The sequence below is a fragment of the Ruditapes philippinarum genome, unplaced genomic scaffold (genome assembly GCF_026571515.1).
Source record: "Ruditapes philippinarum isolate M1 unplaced genomic scaffold, ASM2657151v2 ctg1127_1_1_1_1, whole genome shotgun sequence".
NCBI classification, from domain to species: domain Eukaryota; kingdom Metazoa; phylum Mollusca; class Bivalvia; order Venerida; family Veneridae; genus Ruditapes; species Ruditapes philippinarum.
Window position 1 is genome coordinate 65311 of NW_026864590.1, and position 15021 is coordinate 80331.

Consider the following 15021-nt stretch of genomic DNA (forward strand, 5'->3'; position numbering starts at 1 on the left):
ATAAGTTGGACACTTATTATAAAAAAATGTATGCATATGATTAAGTCTCAGTTGTTTTACTCTATTTTCAATATTTAACATGTTAACATCTGTAAAATCAGAAGGAGTTAAACTAGTTCTTGGATGGTTATCTTTTATAAACCTTATGACTTTGTTTTGAGCTACTTGCAGTTTCTTTTTCAGACTTTTATTTAAACTTTCGTACCAAGACGAACAAGAATAGTCAAAAGGATATTGGATTAAAGCAGAACAAAGCAGTTTTCTACAGGTAAAAGATAGACATTTACTGTTTCTGTACAAAAAATTTAAGCTTAGTGTTTACATTAGATATAACTGTATTAACAATTTCTTCTCCAGGCAGAACATTTTCAATTTTCAAACCAAGATATTTGACTGTCTTAGTTGATTCAATAGTGTGACCATTACAAATAATATTGAACTTATTAATCTTTTTAAGTTTTTTCTTTGGACCAAGAATCATACATTCAGTTTTTCCTAAGTGGGGAGACTATATTTGTAACAGTTTAATATTATACCTATGGTAGGAGAAGGCATTAATTTCTGTAAATAAAAGCATAATAATTACTGAACAATTAAAGACTACAATTGTTTTCAGTAATCTCAAAAAATCAAACATGCAATAACGTTGCTCAATGAAATTAAATATTCAAATATTGACATCGTAAAAAGCAACATTACAATTTTTATAAAATGAATTAACGACGTATCCCTATGGACCAGTCATTGAATTTAGGGATGCTTTTACTTTTTTTAAAGTGTCAAGCGTTGCTATTTTATGATAAATCATGCATGATATTTGAAATGACACTTTTAAATTATCTGGTTGTTTGTATCTTATGAGACCTATTCTATTTTTTTTATCTTATTTATTATAAACAGTTTCTCCCAGAATCACGTGACTACACGTTGTATGTTAGTGTTATAAAATCTATTAATAGTAACAAATGGCTGATAAGACAGACATACAGGTAACTTGTGAATGGTTGGCAGCTGATAAAGTGCAAATCAAAGTAATTTTGTATGAAAAATCTCGGTATGACAGTAGGGGCCGGAATCGTATTGGATACAAAGAGAAAACTAATAAACCATCTTTGTGTTGATAGTTTATCGCACTGAAAGTCAATTAAACGTTAACTTTATCGTATGTAACGACAGGAATATTGATTTCAGCCAAATAATATATTTTTTTGATAGTGCATAAGAATATTTTTTTTATGCAGACACCACTTTTACAGTAGAATTGCATTGTTTTATGCAATAATTAAGCATATATATTTTCATTGTCACTTTGCAAATATTCGATGATCGGTAATAATTTGTCGGTAATTATCGGATGCTGAAGAAAACCATACGGAGTTCAAATGTATGGTACAACGGTATATGTATAAAGTAGAATTACAAGTAGAATTATAATCATATCACTTGCTTTACAAGCCTCGATGACAAGGTGTTAGATTTTAAGTTAGTTTCAAATTGAAGACTGTAGGTTCGATAAAGTGATTTTTTATGTTTTCTTTTATAATACTTTTTGTATTTTGCAAAACTTGACCGTTTATCAAAATTATGAAATATAAAAGTGCTAGAAATGAAACACACGATTTATCAACTTATGTTTCATAAAGTTAAAGATATTATAAAAATCAATTTATGAAAACTACACACAGGATTTGTCCGAGATTCGAACTTGCGCCTACTACATGTAGGTTACAACTTCGTCATACTTACCACTAGGCAATCGAGCAGTATTAATTGATATAATTATACATGTAATTATACTTACAATAAAATCGTTAACATTAATCATAATAAGTTATGTAAGCAAACGAAACAGCTCCCGAAAATTATTGAGTCTCGGGTAAATATTGCCAAACAATACTTGCTTATTTAATAATGATAACAGTTTCTTGACAAAATTGCTAAGCAAGTTTGCTTTAAATGTGATGTTTTATTATAACACAACATAAATTTATTGCATAAAACTCTAAGCAAGAAAGATAAAATTGTGGCAAGTAAATGAAAACGTGTTTATGAATAGACATTACTCAACTTATTGTTCCTCTTTTCTTTATACTCGAACCATTAAACTGATATTTTCTTTTATTTATGATAATACAATCATATTTCTATCCGGCGACTTGATGCTTTAGCATCAAAATCTCTACTTGTTTATTTATTTATTTATCTGAAACAAATGTTCGATATTTAAAGGGTAATTGCCGTACTAACCCGTACTGTACAGGTAAAAAATCCGTAATATAGACAGAGTTTATCCATTACACCTTGGCGACGGCGCGGTATTTACAAATGGCGGATTTTTAAACTTTATTGATAAAATCTTTCAACTAGTTAAATAATGTGATTTAAATGCAAAAATTCTCAGTAGCCCAGGTATGAATTTATGAGAGCGTTTGCACTTCATCTGCATTGAAATAGAAATATGTAAAAGGGGGCAATCTCCTGGTTTAGACGAATCCGGGTCAGCTCGGCCCTAAAACGTACTCGGCCCCCGAGTCAGCTCGGCCCTATTCCAACTCGGCACGGGTCAACTCGGCCCACTTTTTAATAATTAATATTTAGGTTTGTGTTACCACTACTTATTGTTATTATTGTCTTACCTTCAGTGTCAAACAATGTGTTGAAATATATACTGAGAGGAAGCTAAGATCACCAGCTTTTAATTTGTGTAACAAATTTTAAAATCGGACATGTAATCGCCCCAAACTAGCGATTTACACACAGCTAAATTTGCATTCTTTTGTAAGCGAAGGGAAACTAAGGGAAACTCTTGCTTTTTCACTTGATATACCTCGGTTATTTACGTAGATCGACAGAGAGAGTTTATAAATATAAGACAGATAATTAACTTTTTTTTTCTAACTATACTTTATTTCGGCAGAAGTACAATTTATAATTATATAATAATAAGATATTTCTTATTATTCATTTACCTTAACAACATGCCAAGCAAAGTTAATACGTTATATATATTTATGTAAAGTTGGCCGAGTTGACCCGTGCCGAGTTGACCCGTGCCGAGTTGACCCGTGCCGAGTTGGTATAGGGCCGAGTTGACTCTTTTCCGTTTAGACCCCTAAACTCAACATCACTAATTCATCATTTATTTCACGGTAATGGCATATTTTCATTTGACTTCTAGTTTAGCAGTGTTTAGTGGACCCTAGTCAAGAAACCGAATAACAGCATAGTGTTATTTTGAATTTTGTTGTTAATCTGAAAATAAGCATGGCAAAAATCGGGAATGTGGGGGTAGCAGTCCCTTATAAGGGTAGTCAGACTTTTCTCTCCCTTACCAGTTCCTCCCCTGACGTTTCCTCCCTGACGGTTCTCTCCCTCATATTTCTGAGGTACTTAACTGTTTAACACAGACAACAAAGGTTAGGTGGTGCGATAGCTCAGTTGGTTAGACCACTTACTGTCACTCCTGTGGTTCAGGGTTCGATCCTGGGTAACACCCTTGGGATTTTTCAGAAACACTTTCAGTGTTTCCCACCTAACTAGAGGTGTACTGGTAAGTAATCCAGGTAATCCTCGCATGTATCAGTACTATACACTGGGCATGTAAAAGAACCAAGAAATCTATTCAATAAGAGCTTGGGACTAGTTCCCGGATTCCCTTGTATCTCATAGCTGTCTCTAGAGTCTGCTTAGGTAAGGACCCTACTGGAAATAAGTGCTTGCACTTTCGTAGGTTATCCTTGACCGCCCGGTCCAAAGACAATCAAATCAAATTAAATAATACAATTCGGGAAAATGCGATTAATATTGTAGCAAAGACATGTCAATTACATGATAAATGTAACAGCTTATGACAATTTTTATACCATGTTTCATTTGTTGTTTTCTTTCTTGTTTCAAAGCGTTAAGGACCATGAACTTAGATGAGCACAGTGTAGTTTAATGTTTGCATGTAAGCAATTATGTACACAACATGGCAATTAACATCTATCTGCTGCCTAGTGAGTAAAGTTGTGTTCTCATATTTCCAAGGCAATTACATTTTAACAGCTCCAAAAGCAAAACGTACCAATAATAATCTTTAAGTACATCGATCTTTACCTAGCCCGAACTGAAAGTGGGTATTTTCTCTATGGCATTTATCAAATATCTCATTGGTTGTTTAACAAAGACAATTGTCTTAAATTTTATGAACACTAAAAGTTTAATGGTGAAATAATTACTACATGGATGCTCTTTATCAGAATGAAATAATAAGTTTTCTTAGTCGTAAATTAATTATGTAGCATTCCGATAAAAGTACAATAAGATAGTGAAAGTAAAACTCCTGGCAGGTGCATGAGGTCTAGGAAGCACTTGTGACTGTTTATGCCTAATATCACAGAATTGTGGGTACCACGGAAATATGAGGCACCAGTATAGGTCTATTGTATTGAAACATCTGTACTGTACAGTAGTGAGTTAAATCTGTTAGATGTACTAATGTTGTACGAGTGTTGGCCAAAAGCCCTCTCGGACAAAAGACCTCCCATTCAAAAATGACAAGGCGGACAAAAGCCCTCCCGTGAAAATAATAGGATTTATTGACGTGCCAAAGCTAGATTCTGAGATACTTTAGTTCTGGGACAGAATCTTTAGAGATACTGCCCATCCACAAAATAGCACAATATCTCAACTTAATAGCAATCTTACAAATAAATAACACATACAATGTAGAAAGTGAAACCACATTAAAAAAATCAAAGAAAAATAAATTGAAATGGAAAATTAACAATTTTTGAGTGGTCGAGAGACTTAGAATAGGTACAAAATGATTACCATTGGGTGCTTTCAATTTGTCCAAATACTAACCTCAATTACCAGTTATTGAATTTCCTAGCCGGTTTTTACCTAAAAACCAATCATACCCATTAAACGTATAAACGATACAGTCCCCTAAAATTTACCCCAATATTTCTCCAATTTCTTAAAAAGTGAAGTACACACATATATATATATAGGGATAGAGTGTTTGTCTCCTAATCCAGCTAAATCCACACAGGTGCCATAACTGGAAACTAAACCTAGGCTAGAAAACAGTCTTCTGGAATCACTAAATTGAAGAACATATGTTAGTCTCCCAAAAAGAGTTTGACATCAATGGTCAACAAAAACAAACAAATATATCACATTAAATGTGTAGATCTTCTTGGTATTTGTTGTTTAAATTAAGCATGACAAAGTGGCTGGTTGACAAAAAATCTATACCTGTCAGATTTCCTATTGATTTCCAACAAATGTTCCGACAAATTTCAGTGCAGTATCTGAACATGGTATAAAAATAGGAGAGAAAATATATGTACTATGCTCTACAATGTGGCTCAGTTGGAGAACAGTATTTAATATGGAGATTTAAGTTTTGAATATTCTTCTTAAATTACAGACAGCCAAATAAAGCTTTATTGAAGGCAAATGTAATAGACATGATGTTCATACAGTCAGTTATTGCAGGGCATTTTGTCTTTATCTATAAATAATAAAAAGAATATTAAGGTTGTAAATTTCAGATAAAGCCGAAGGCACTTGCCCAAATTCTCGCTGAAACATATTCTCAACACTTGTAATGACTTTTTGAAAATTTCCTATCAAAGTAATTTTTGTACGTAATATTTCAAATCTTTACATTCAACTAAAATTTTAGCTTTAATTTTCCTTAGGATGGTTAACATGCAATAAATTTTAGAACCGAAATCATTTTGACGTATGTTTTCTTTATGGATTGAAAGTTGATAAAGTACAATTTGATTAAAATCAGCTCCTTATTAATGCTACGCATTATGCACTACATGCAAGAAATAACTTGAGTAGATCTGATAAAAATATTAAATTTGATAATTAATCAATGTAAAATCAATTAGTTTTTTCCTTAAATGTTATGGTAAAACATTTCTTATATTTTTTTATAATCAGCAATTCCTTTTAAAAATCCTGAAATATCATTAATATATTGTTCTGCTACTATATTGTATTTAACACGTAGATAATTTGCGTTCAAATAGACATAATGCCAAGAAAACTAATCTCGTCATAAATAATTCATGAAGGAGGAAACTTTATTGCAAATTGTGCCTTTTATTTATACAAAGATTTTTTTATACAAAAGAGAAAAAAGTAATCTTTCTTAAGATATGTTTTATGTATTGGATTATTTTTCTTCATAGATTGTCATTATTGGTTTTCAATGAGTTCAGTTTAACAAATATCTATGGGGAAATATAGGTTTATAGTTGTAATTTATTATTCTCGTAGCATAATCTAATTGGCATGAGGCCAGTGCTTAATGTTAGCTTACATTTGTACTTATATAATAATTTGGACTCATTTGTCAGGTCATAATGGAATCAGGACTGACAAAAAAGATTTGGTTCCCGTGAACATTTTAACATACTTCCAGAAGATTTAGTTTTTTCCTGTAACAGCTCAGAAATAATTTTACTTTTGAATGGCTTCAAGCATTTATATCATGTATTTTATAATATTATTTACCATTATGGTATTACTAATGATTATGATAATAATAATATTATTATTATTTCTATGTTTCAATTTTACTTTGTTGGGTAGCCTATAATATTATAGTGACAAATGGTCCCATTTAAATGTTAACTTTAAAAGAGTATAAAGCTGTATATTTGCTGCCAGTTGTATACAAAACTGTTGTTTTAAATTTTGAAAAATAATCATTCTAATATACCGGTATGAAAGAAATATGTTTTGTACATTTCCTTAAGAGTGAAGGGCACATGCACCAAATCATTGCTAAATCGTCGAATGACAGTACTTAAATTTATAGCAGCATAACATTTTCTGATTGCAATGAATTGCAATTTGGTAATCATAATGGTGAGATTGTAATTTGGCAATTGAAAAATTGTAATTTGGCAAAGGTAAGATTTAATTTGGCAATTGAAAAATTGTAATTTGGCAATTGTAAAATAGTAATTTGGCAATGATAATATTAGAATATGGCAATTAAGAAAATGTAATTTGGCAATTAAAAAAATTGTAATTTGGCAATGATAAGATTGCAATCTCTGAGATGACAGATATTCTGTATTTAATTCTTAAGTTAAAATCAATGTATTACTGCAAAGACTTGGTAGAGCTCATTATAAGAATGGATCAGGTCATTGATTTAGTATTTGTGTATTGACAATATGACATGTAACAGAGACCTCCATATGCTGCAGTAGTTTTCTGTTTTAGTATCATTTGTCCTAGTACATCGTTATAGTTATATTTATTATATACTTATAAATGAAATATTGAGAAATATTGATGAAATAAAATGCGTATTTTAATTTTCCGTATTTTCACTGTAAAAATTTATTTTTCACTGCAGTGAAACATATTTTCCGTATTTTCACTGGTGTCTTGCAGGACTACTTTCTTTTAAATTGTGCCAGTACACAAAATTTAAGGAAAAGTCTTTCAAATTTTAATGTCAAAAAAAGAAAAATGTATATAATAAACAGAAAATTCAAGTTTTTTCTATAAATAAATGATTTATTTTCATCTTGTGGCATGAAAATTACCATATTTCACTCATGGCTACCGCCACTCATGAAATATTTATTTTCATACCACTCGATGAAAATAAATCATTTATTTATAGAAAAAACTTGAATATCCTCTATGTATTTTGTTTTATAAAAGTAAAAAAAAACAAAAACGTTTAAGTTTTTGATATTTAATTTACAGTATGCTGGGGGGCAACATATTTTACTCATGCAACCAGTGCAGACCAAGATCAGGGACAAATGTGCTATCTAATCATGGTCAGCACAGTTTACTATTCAGTCAGTACTTATTTTGATTTTTTTTTCTGAAAAAATGATGAATGGCTATGTCCATAATGAAAGGTGAGATTAAGTCCATTTAAGATATATAGCAGGGTAGGAGTTAAACATTTATTACTTAAAATATATAAGGTAATTTTATTATGATTAAAAAAATAATTAAAATTGTAAAAAAAAAAAGAAAAAAAATATTATGATTGAAATTATTTTCACTTGCTGTGCGTACATATTATGAGACTGTAAACTAATATTTTCTTCTGTGTACTAAGCTTATCTGGTAACTTAGCTCAAGTTTATATTTGCTGATATATTATATTTGCCAATTTGATACTTCATGTATGATCAATAACTGAGAGGCCACTTAAATCGAAATGTTCCACGAATATGTTTGCTGATAGTTGAATGGGCCACGGTAATTTTTGAACATTTTCAAAAAAAAAATTGATTTAACTTGTTGAATATTTATTTTATTGATATTCCCTTTTGAAATGATATTATAATGATATTTTAATGTTTATCTAAAATAAATTTACAACATTTATTATGATATTGTGTAAATAAGGTAGTCAAGTACTGTGAAAGATTAAAGGATGAAATTTGAAAACGTGTGAAAATTTTTCTTTTTTAAAAAACTGTTCCACGATTATTTAATTTTTTTTTCTTTACTGAAGATTGAATTGTAATACACTGTGCACGGAATATTTATTCTTATCAATGGTAGGTGAGTTCTTTTGAAATTTTGGCAATTTTAAATCCAATTACCTATAAATTCAATGTGGATCAATAGCCTGTATTGTGCACATTGTATAAATATGTCAGGTAGCGTATAGCTTATGTACACTGAGCAACCACCCTATACCTAGGACAGTAGGTTACTTAATTTATGCTTTGGTAACTCTTTTGTTTATAAACACTGATTAGATTATTTGCTTTTAAAGTGTTGTTAGTACATGTATTGTTTGAAAAAAAGTGCTGAAATATAATATTTTGGGTATTTAATTTCGTAATGGAAACACGTCCATTATTATGATTGGATATTTGATAGTTTTTTCTACAAGCAGGATAAATTGTCAAGGAAAATAACATGTTTCTTTCTTTAAACGTTCTGGTAAATTGACTTTGAAGGTAAGGTAAGTGGTGAATGAATTTTTTTAAATGAAAGTATATGACATGTTAGTTTTGATGATGAATGGTAGTTTTGATAATGAATGATAACAAAATAACATGTTACATGTATGTATTTTATTTTGTTTTGTACTTACAGTGTGGCATTAGTTACGTGGTGGAAGAAAAAAATGTTTAAGTACAGGTCGTCATGACAAAAAAGGTACGACACTGGCGTGGTAAAGCTAGAACCACAGCCAGTGTCATAAAGACTGTCAATAAAGACACCTTTGCTAGTGCAATCTGTCCAACGAATCTTGAAGACCAGAAGAAACGTTTTCTCACGCTTGGCAAAACGCCAGAGTTTCAACATCGCGGTACGGAGGAAGAGCTTGAAGAAATTTATTCTAAACCACGGTCAGAGATAAGATTTGAATTACTTGGAGAGGCCTTGCACATATTAAAAACAGTGAAAGAAAAATATGGAGATGCGGAGAATTATTATCGGGAAATGTATGGAGAAAGAGTTACTAAAGAAGAAGCGACTGATATTATTGTGGATTACCTGAAGGAAAATCATCTTGACGGTCAAATGGCAATAATTTGGTGTACAGATCTTCCTTGCAGGTATGTACAAATATACAAGAGTTAATGACCTTTAAACTGTTTTAAGGTATCATATGCCCATCTGTCACTAAAATAGAAATAACATACCTACAAAAATTTGTTCTAGTTTTACATATATTTTAACATATTTAAATAATTGAATGGATGATGTTTGTAAATTTGCATGAAAGCTAGCTACATGTAAACATTCATGAAATTTTAGCAGAACAGTGAGCACTCACCACATAAGATAACAATTGAATATTTCATTAGAGAATATTTCATGCTTACATATGGTTCACCCTAAATTACCTACTGAATTTGTGTAATGGATTTGCCCTGCTTTGAATTTGTAATATGGCTCTATACTGGTTGCAAAGACTAGTAACTTTCAGTTCCAGCAGAGTAAAAGTTAAGAACAGAAGAAAATTTTTATTAAGAGACAATCTTATGATTCTTTTGATTAAAGACCATAAGAGAATGAATACCAAATGAATACAGTCAAGACTGCCTGAGCGACCCCCTGGTTTATACGACTCTCTGACTTATCCGACCTTGTTTCAGTCCACCCAACATATTTCCCTCTATAAATGGTCTGAATTATACGACTCCCTGTCATGTTACAAGCGACCCTAATTGTCTGGTCCCCGTGAACTGCTTTGTCTGATTTAAACGACTTTCACACCTTTTAATTGTTCATTTATCACGTGAAAAAATAAAATAGAATGAATACAGCATGAATACATTGTGTGCAGATTTAAAAAGTTTATATTTTGCCATAATTACCATAATAATTATATATTCTTTTACTATTGTAGTGGTCGCATGATGTGGCAGGGGCCTCATGTGAAGTACCGCCGTCCAGAGGCCAGGAAGTATTCTATGTGGATAAAAGACTCACCAGATAATCATTTTATTAGGGAGAGAGGGATACGATGTTTATCTGATCATGAGATAGGCACGCATTTTGTATCCTTTTTCATTCTATATAAATTTTGAATGGATTATTTAGTTTAAACATTTTTTAGTCAAGCTTGTTTGTGAAGAAAGTGTGTTGCTTATTTGAATAGCTTTTGAGTCTGCATGTTGGAACTAACAAGTGCTTATGTTATATCAGGCAAGGAGGTATGGTAATGACATCAATAGAGCTTGAACCTGTCATTCATTGGTTGAGTGGCAAAAACCTTAAAACCACCAGGTCACCACTCCCAGATTTACAGATTATATAAGAAGAAATACATCCTAGTTTGGTTCATTAGATAATGTAGAAATTGATAAACTGTTACTTCTGCTCTACAAAACAAAAGATAATACGATCTAGATGATGAAATTTTTTTAGGAGTCCCATTTCTTCTGTATATGATGAAGTTTTTCCAGTTCAGAACTTTTTAAAAGTCTATTTGTCACAGTCATAGAGCTATATCTGTACTGATCAAAATAACAATTTTCAGATGTTACTTGATTAAAATCTTAAGTAAAAGAATCATGTGATGGTATTTTCAGAACTTTAATGCTATTTATCATTAATGCATATCATATAAAAAACGAAAATGATTAAAATTCTTTGAAATTTCTCGAATAAGTTGATGATTAATCCTTGACTTGTGATGTTTAGTTTCGTTCATATAATGATGGTTTGCAGCCCTGGTTTGCTGAACGTACTAGATTTGGTATACGAGGGCTATCAGGTTTAGAACAACTACGCACAGAAGAAGGTCTTGCCGCAGTGAATACTATATTAAACGCTCATTGTAGATATCTATGGGGTCCTGCATTATTATACTGTAAGTCTACTTCTTTTTTAATTGATTAAAGATTGATTTGTTAAAATACATTTGTACAGATTTTGGACAAGAAATTCTTAAAACATGTAGTTTTAAGTATGCTTCTTTTGTTAATTTGTAATGATCTTGTCTTCACCTTTCTGCAGTAATGGGTTAATTCCTATTGAATTTTAATAGGCATTAATCTAGTGTTACTGCATTAAGGACCTTTAAGGTGATGTTGTGTGACTTTTCTGCGAACATTTGTTTTTTCTTTTATTTACCAAATGTATTAGTTCTTGTAATTTACAAAAAAACATACCCATATTTGTCATGGGGAATGGGCATAATAGTTGGATTCATGTGATAGATATTGATATACATGTACTGGTTTTGTTAATATGTCTTGGAATGATACAGTAACAATTGTACTGTTGTGTCTGCCAGTAATTGTGTAATATAAAGGTTTGTGTGTGTTCATTCAGTTTTAATTTCTTCAATACAGCCAGTTCATTTTAGAATTTCTAAATAACCGTAACAAGTATATTTGTATGATAGTTTGCCTAAGTTAAAGATTGCAATTCCTGTCTCTCACATTTACAGATATTGCATGTAAAGCTACAGAAATGACTTTCAAGCAGTTATTTGAACACCTAGCTAAATATGTTGAGAATCCGGAGTGGCGCTGGCGTCATTGTGTGCGAGTTAAACGAGGACTTCTCAATCCTAATGATATTGGAGGATACGGCAAGGATCAATGTTATTTTGAAGGTAGATTCCTGTTTAATATTGTCTTATGTGAACTACTGTAATGATTGTTTTTAGCTTGACTATTCAAAGAATATGGAGAGTTTTTGTACTCAACCAGGCATTAGCATCACAATGTGGTTAAGTGTTAGCATGCAAGTTTAGAGATCGAAATTCCACTTGTCTGCTCATAATTACAAGTAGAATTTAAGAAAATTTGATGCAGGATGAGTAGAAAAATGTTGCCTGCACATTGGATTTAGTAGCTACTTGTCCTGCACGAAGAGTGATTGTGAAAATAATTTTTGATGCCTGAAGTTAGAATCTCTAAAGCTACTGAATGGAATGAGTTGAATCTTGATAAACTTATTTAAGAGCATAATAGGAGGTCACTATCTAAGGCCCATAACTCTTACATGCATTTGAGAGAATTATGACCCTTTTTGAGCTAAGCAAATTCTTCATTATCATGGCTGTTGTTTTACTATCAAGCACCGAGTAGTCGAGCAGTCACTATCCTACCAACATTTCTTGTTCTCATATATTCCTTAATGGTGAAATAGTTTAAGAATGAGATAAAGGGACTGGTAAGTACATGTTCTTGATCATTTTTCTAATATTTACCGGGTACCTTAAAATTAGATTAGCATTTTGATATACATGTTACTTTTTTACTACAAATTAAATCAGAGATTTGTTAGCATAAAACAAAATACAGAGCATATTAAATATCTCATAATATTTTCAAAGTTCTAAGGTATAATCTTTGTGAAGTTATGACAAGGGTTTTTTTGTTTTTGTTTTTTTTTCAGAATAATCTTACTATAAGATAATCCTACTATAAGATGGGATTCTTTCTTTTGATTACATGTACATGTACTTGTATCCTACTATACATAGACTATGATTTTATAATATAGACTTAAATTTTACATTTTTTTTGTAGGTGCTGTTGAAATTCTCAGAAATGTTGATAGCATTGACTTCAGAGTGCTTATGAGTGGTAAAATATGCTATGATGAAATACCTCGCGTAAAAAAGCTGGCACGTTTAAACTGTATACAGATGCCAGCGTTCATGAGGAACCAGGAAAAGTACAAGAAGAGTCTCAAACAAATTGCTCACATGAATGGCTTGCATTTAGAGCATGCTAAATACAAGGCACCTATGGCCTATATACGGAGGTTAAAGCGCGGTAGAAGAATAGGAGTGGCCGGGGGAACCAAAAAGGTGAGAAAGAAAGGGAGAAAGGGCAGTTTGTGTACCACTAAGGGTTTAGGGAATGGTGTGAATGAAAGCACAAGTGGGCAGGGGGGTTCAGATAATGATAATGATGATGATGATGATGATGATGTTGGGTCTGAGTTTGAAGAAGAAGGATTCTTCTTTAAGAATTATAAAGCCTCTGAGAATAGGGAAAGTTCAGGTGGCGATATTTTTTATGAGACTATGAAAAAGCAATTAGATAATATGGATAAGGAAAATGAAGGAAATGAAAAGTTCAGCATTGACTATTACAAAGCTCTCGGAACAGATTCAGAAAAATCAAAAGAAGAGAAAGTGAAAGAGGAACAGAATAAAGAAAGTAAAATAGAAAATACAAAACCAGATGTGCCAAAACGAAATATAGACTGGGAGAAGGATTGTGTGCAGACCTCATATCGATGTGTGAGTCGAGCTTCTGTCCAGTCGGTGCTTAGTTTGCCATCAAGTTCGCTCAACTCTAGGAGTAGAAATCCTAGTTCTGGTCTCGGAAGTAATATAAGTTTACGCCCTTTATCTAGCAGTGCTATCGGACTAGCAAGAATTCCTTCTACACCTTTGACTGAACTAGATGTCAAAACACAGGCAAGTTCCGAAAATCAACAAAACGCCCCAAATTACACTCCCTCTGAAAGTTTTTCACAATCGTCACAGTCACAGACTTCAAACTCTTTACATTCTTCTTTTTCTTTACAAAAGCACATTGAAAGTGATTCTGAATTTCAGAATAATCAAGTATGCACAAAGTCACGATTTATGAATCAAGCACAGCCTCCTCTGAGTCCTATTAAAAAAGATTCAGATGGGTTTATCTATCCTGATTTACTAACAGAGGACATGGTAAAAATACAATCAGGGATACAGTCTTTTGATATTAATTCAACAGGAACGGGTACCAGTTCTTACAGTGCCAACAGTCAGGTAAAACTCCTCGATAGAAGAGTAAAATCTGCCGCTAATATTCTGCCAAAATTTACTGTGTGATATAGCCAAATGCTTAAGATTTAAATAACATTTTAATTGCTGAGAATTGTCAAATATAACACAGCCGTCTTATAGAATAGATCATTTTGTTTATCTTAAACCTTTTTACTGCTTAAAAAGTAGAATAACCCAGCTGGTTATTGTATTTGTAATTCTTCAGTAAAATGCATGTCTTTAATAAACAGCAAAATTTAACAGGGCAAGTTTATGTCTTCCTTTTAAAGTTTTTGTATGTACATTTACATGTACCTTTATATACCTATGAATTTGAAGTATTTCAACTAGAAATTTTGTACCAAGTACATTTCTTATTACATGTTGATGTTTGTTGTATTAGAATATCTATTTGTAAACGTTGTTCATCATTTTTATGTGATCTTTCATGTAGCGATACTATATATATATACTAGTCCATATTCTTATCTGCCATTTATTCTATTCAAAGTATGTGATGCATTTGTTTTTTTACACAAGTTATAATTATAAGCATTTAATGATTATACTGTTAGTGTTTGAATGATGTTTTATATTGTTAAGGTATTTTTGTTCAATGGTTGTTATATGTTTGTTGATTTTCATACATTTACATTTTTAGAAAAAGTCGAGCTATTTATGATCACCAAGGCGTCGTTGTGCAAAAAACTTTAAAGTAGCCCATTATTGAAACATTTCAAAATTTATCAACATGAAACTTAGAATACTTGCTTATTATAGCATGG

General features: G+C 31.6%; 1 protein-coding gene across 5 annotated transcripts; it reads left to right on the forward strand.

Annotated features, from left to right (window-relative positions):
* Nucleotides 1–2274: 2274 nt before the first annotated feature.
* On the forward strand, nucleotides 2275–14497 carry LOC132726199 (uncharacterized). 5 transcript variants are annotated; one of them, XM_060711471.1, is made up of 6 exons: nucleotides 2275–2409; nucleotides 9100–9566; nucleotides 10364–10514; nucleotides 11161–11329; nucleotides 11912–12079; nucleotides 13002–14497. In XM_060711471.1, the coding sequence occupies exons 2-6, from the start codon at nucleotides 9151–9153 to the stop codon at nucleotides 14300–14302; spliced, it is 2205 nt and encodes a 734-aa protein (XP_060567454.1). In that variant the 5' UTR covers nucleotides 2275–2409; nucleotides 9100–9150; the 3' UTR covers nucleotides 14303–14497. The 5 variants fall into 5 exon arrangements, with proteins under 5 accessions (XP_060567454.1, XP_060567455.1, XP_060567458.1 ...); XM_060711472.1 differs by lacking the exon at nucleotides 2275–2409 and adding an exon at nucleotides 3032–3149; XM_060711475.1 differs by lacking the exon at nucleotides 2275–2409 and adding an exon at nucleotides 8680–8702.
* The last annotated feature ends 524 nt before the right edge of the window (nucleotides 14498–15021 follow it).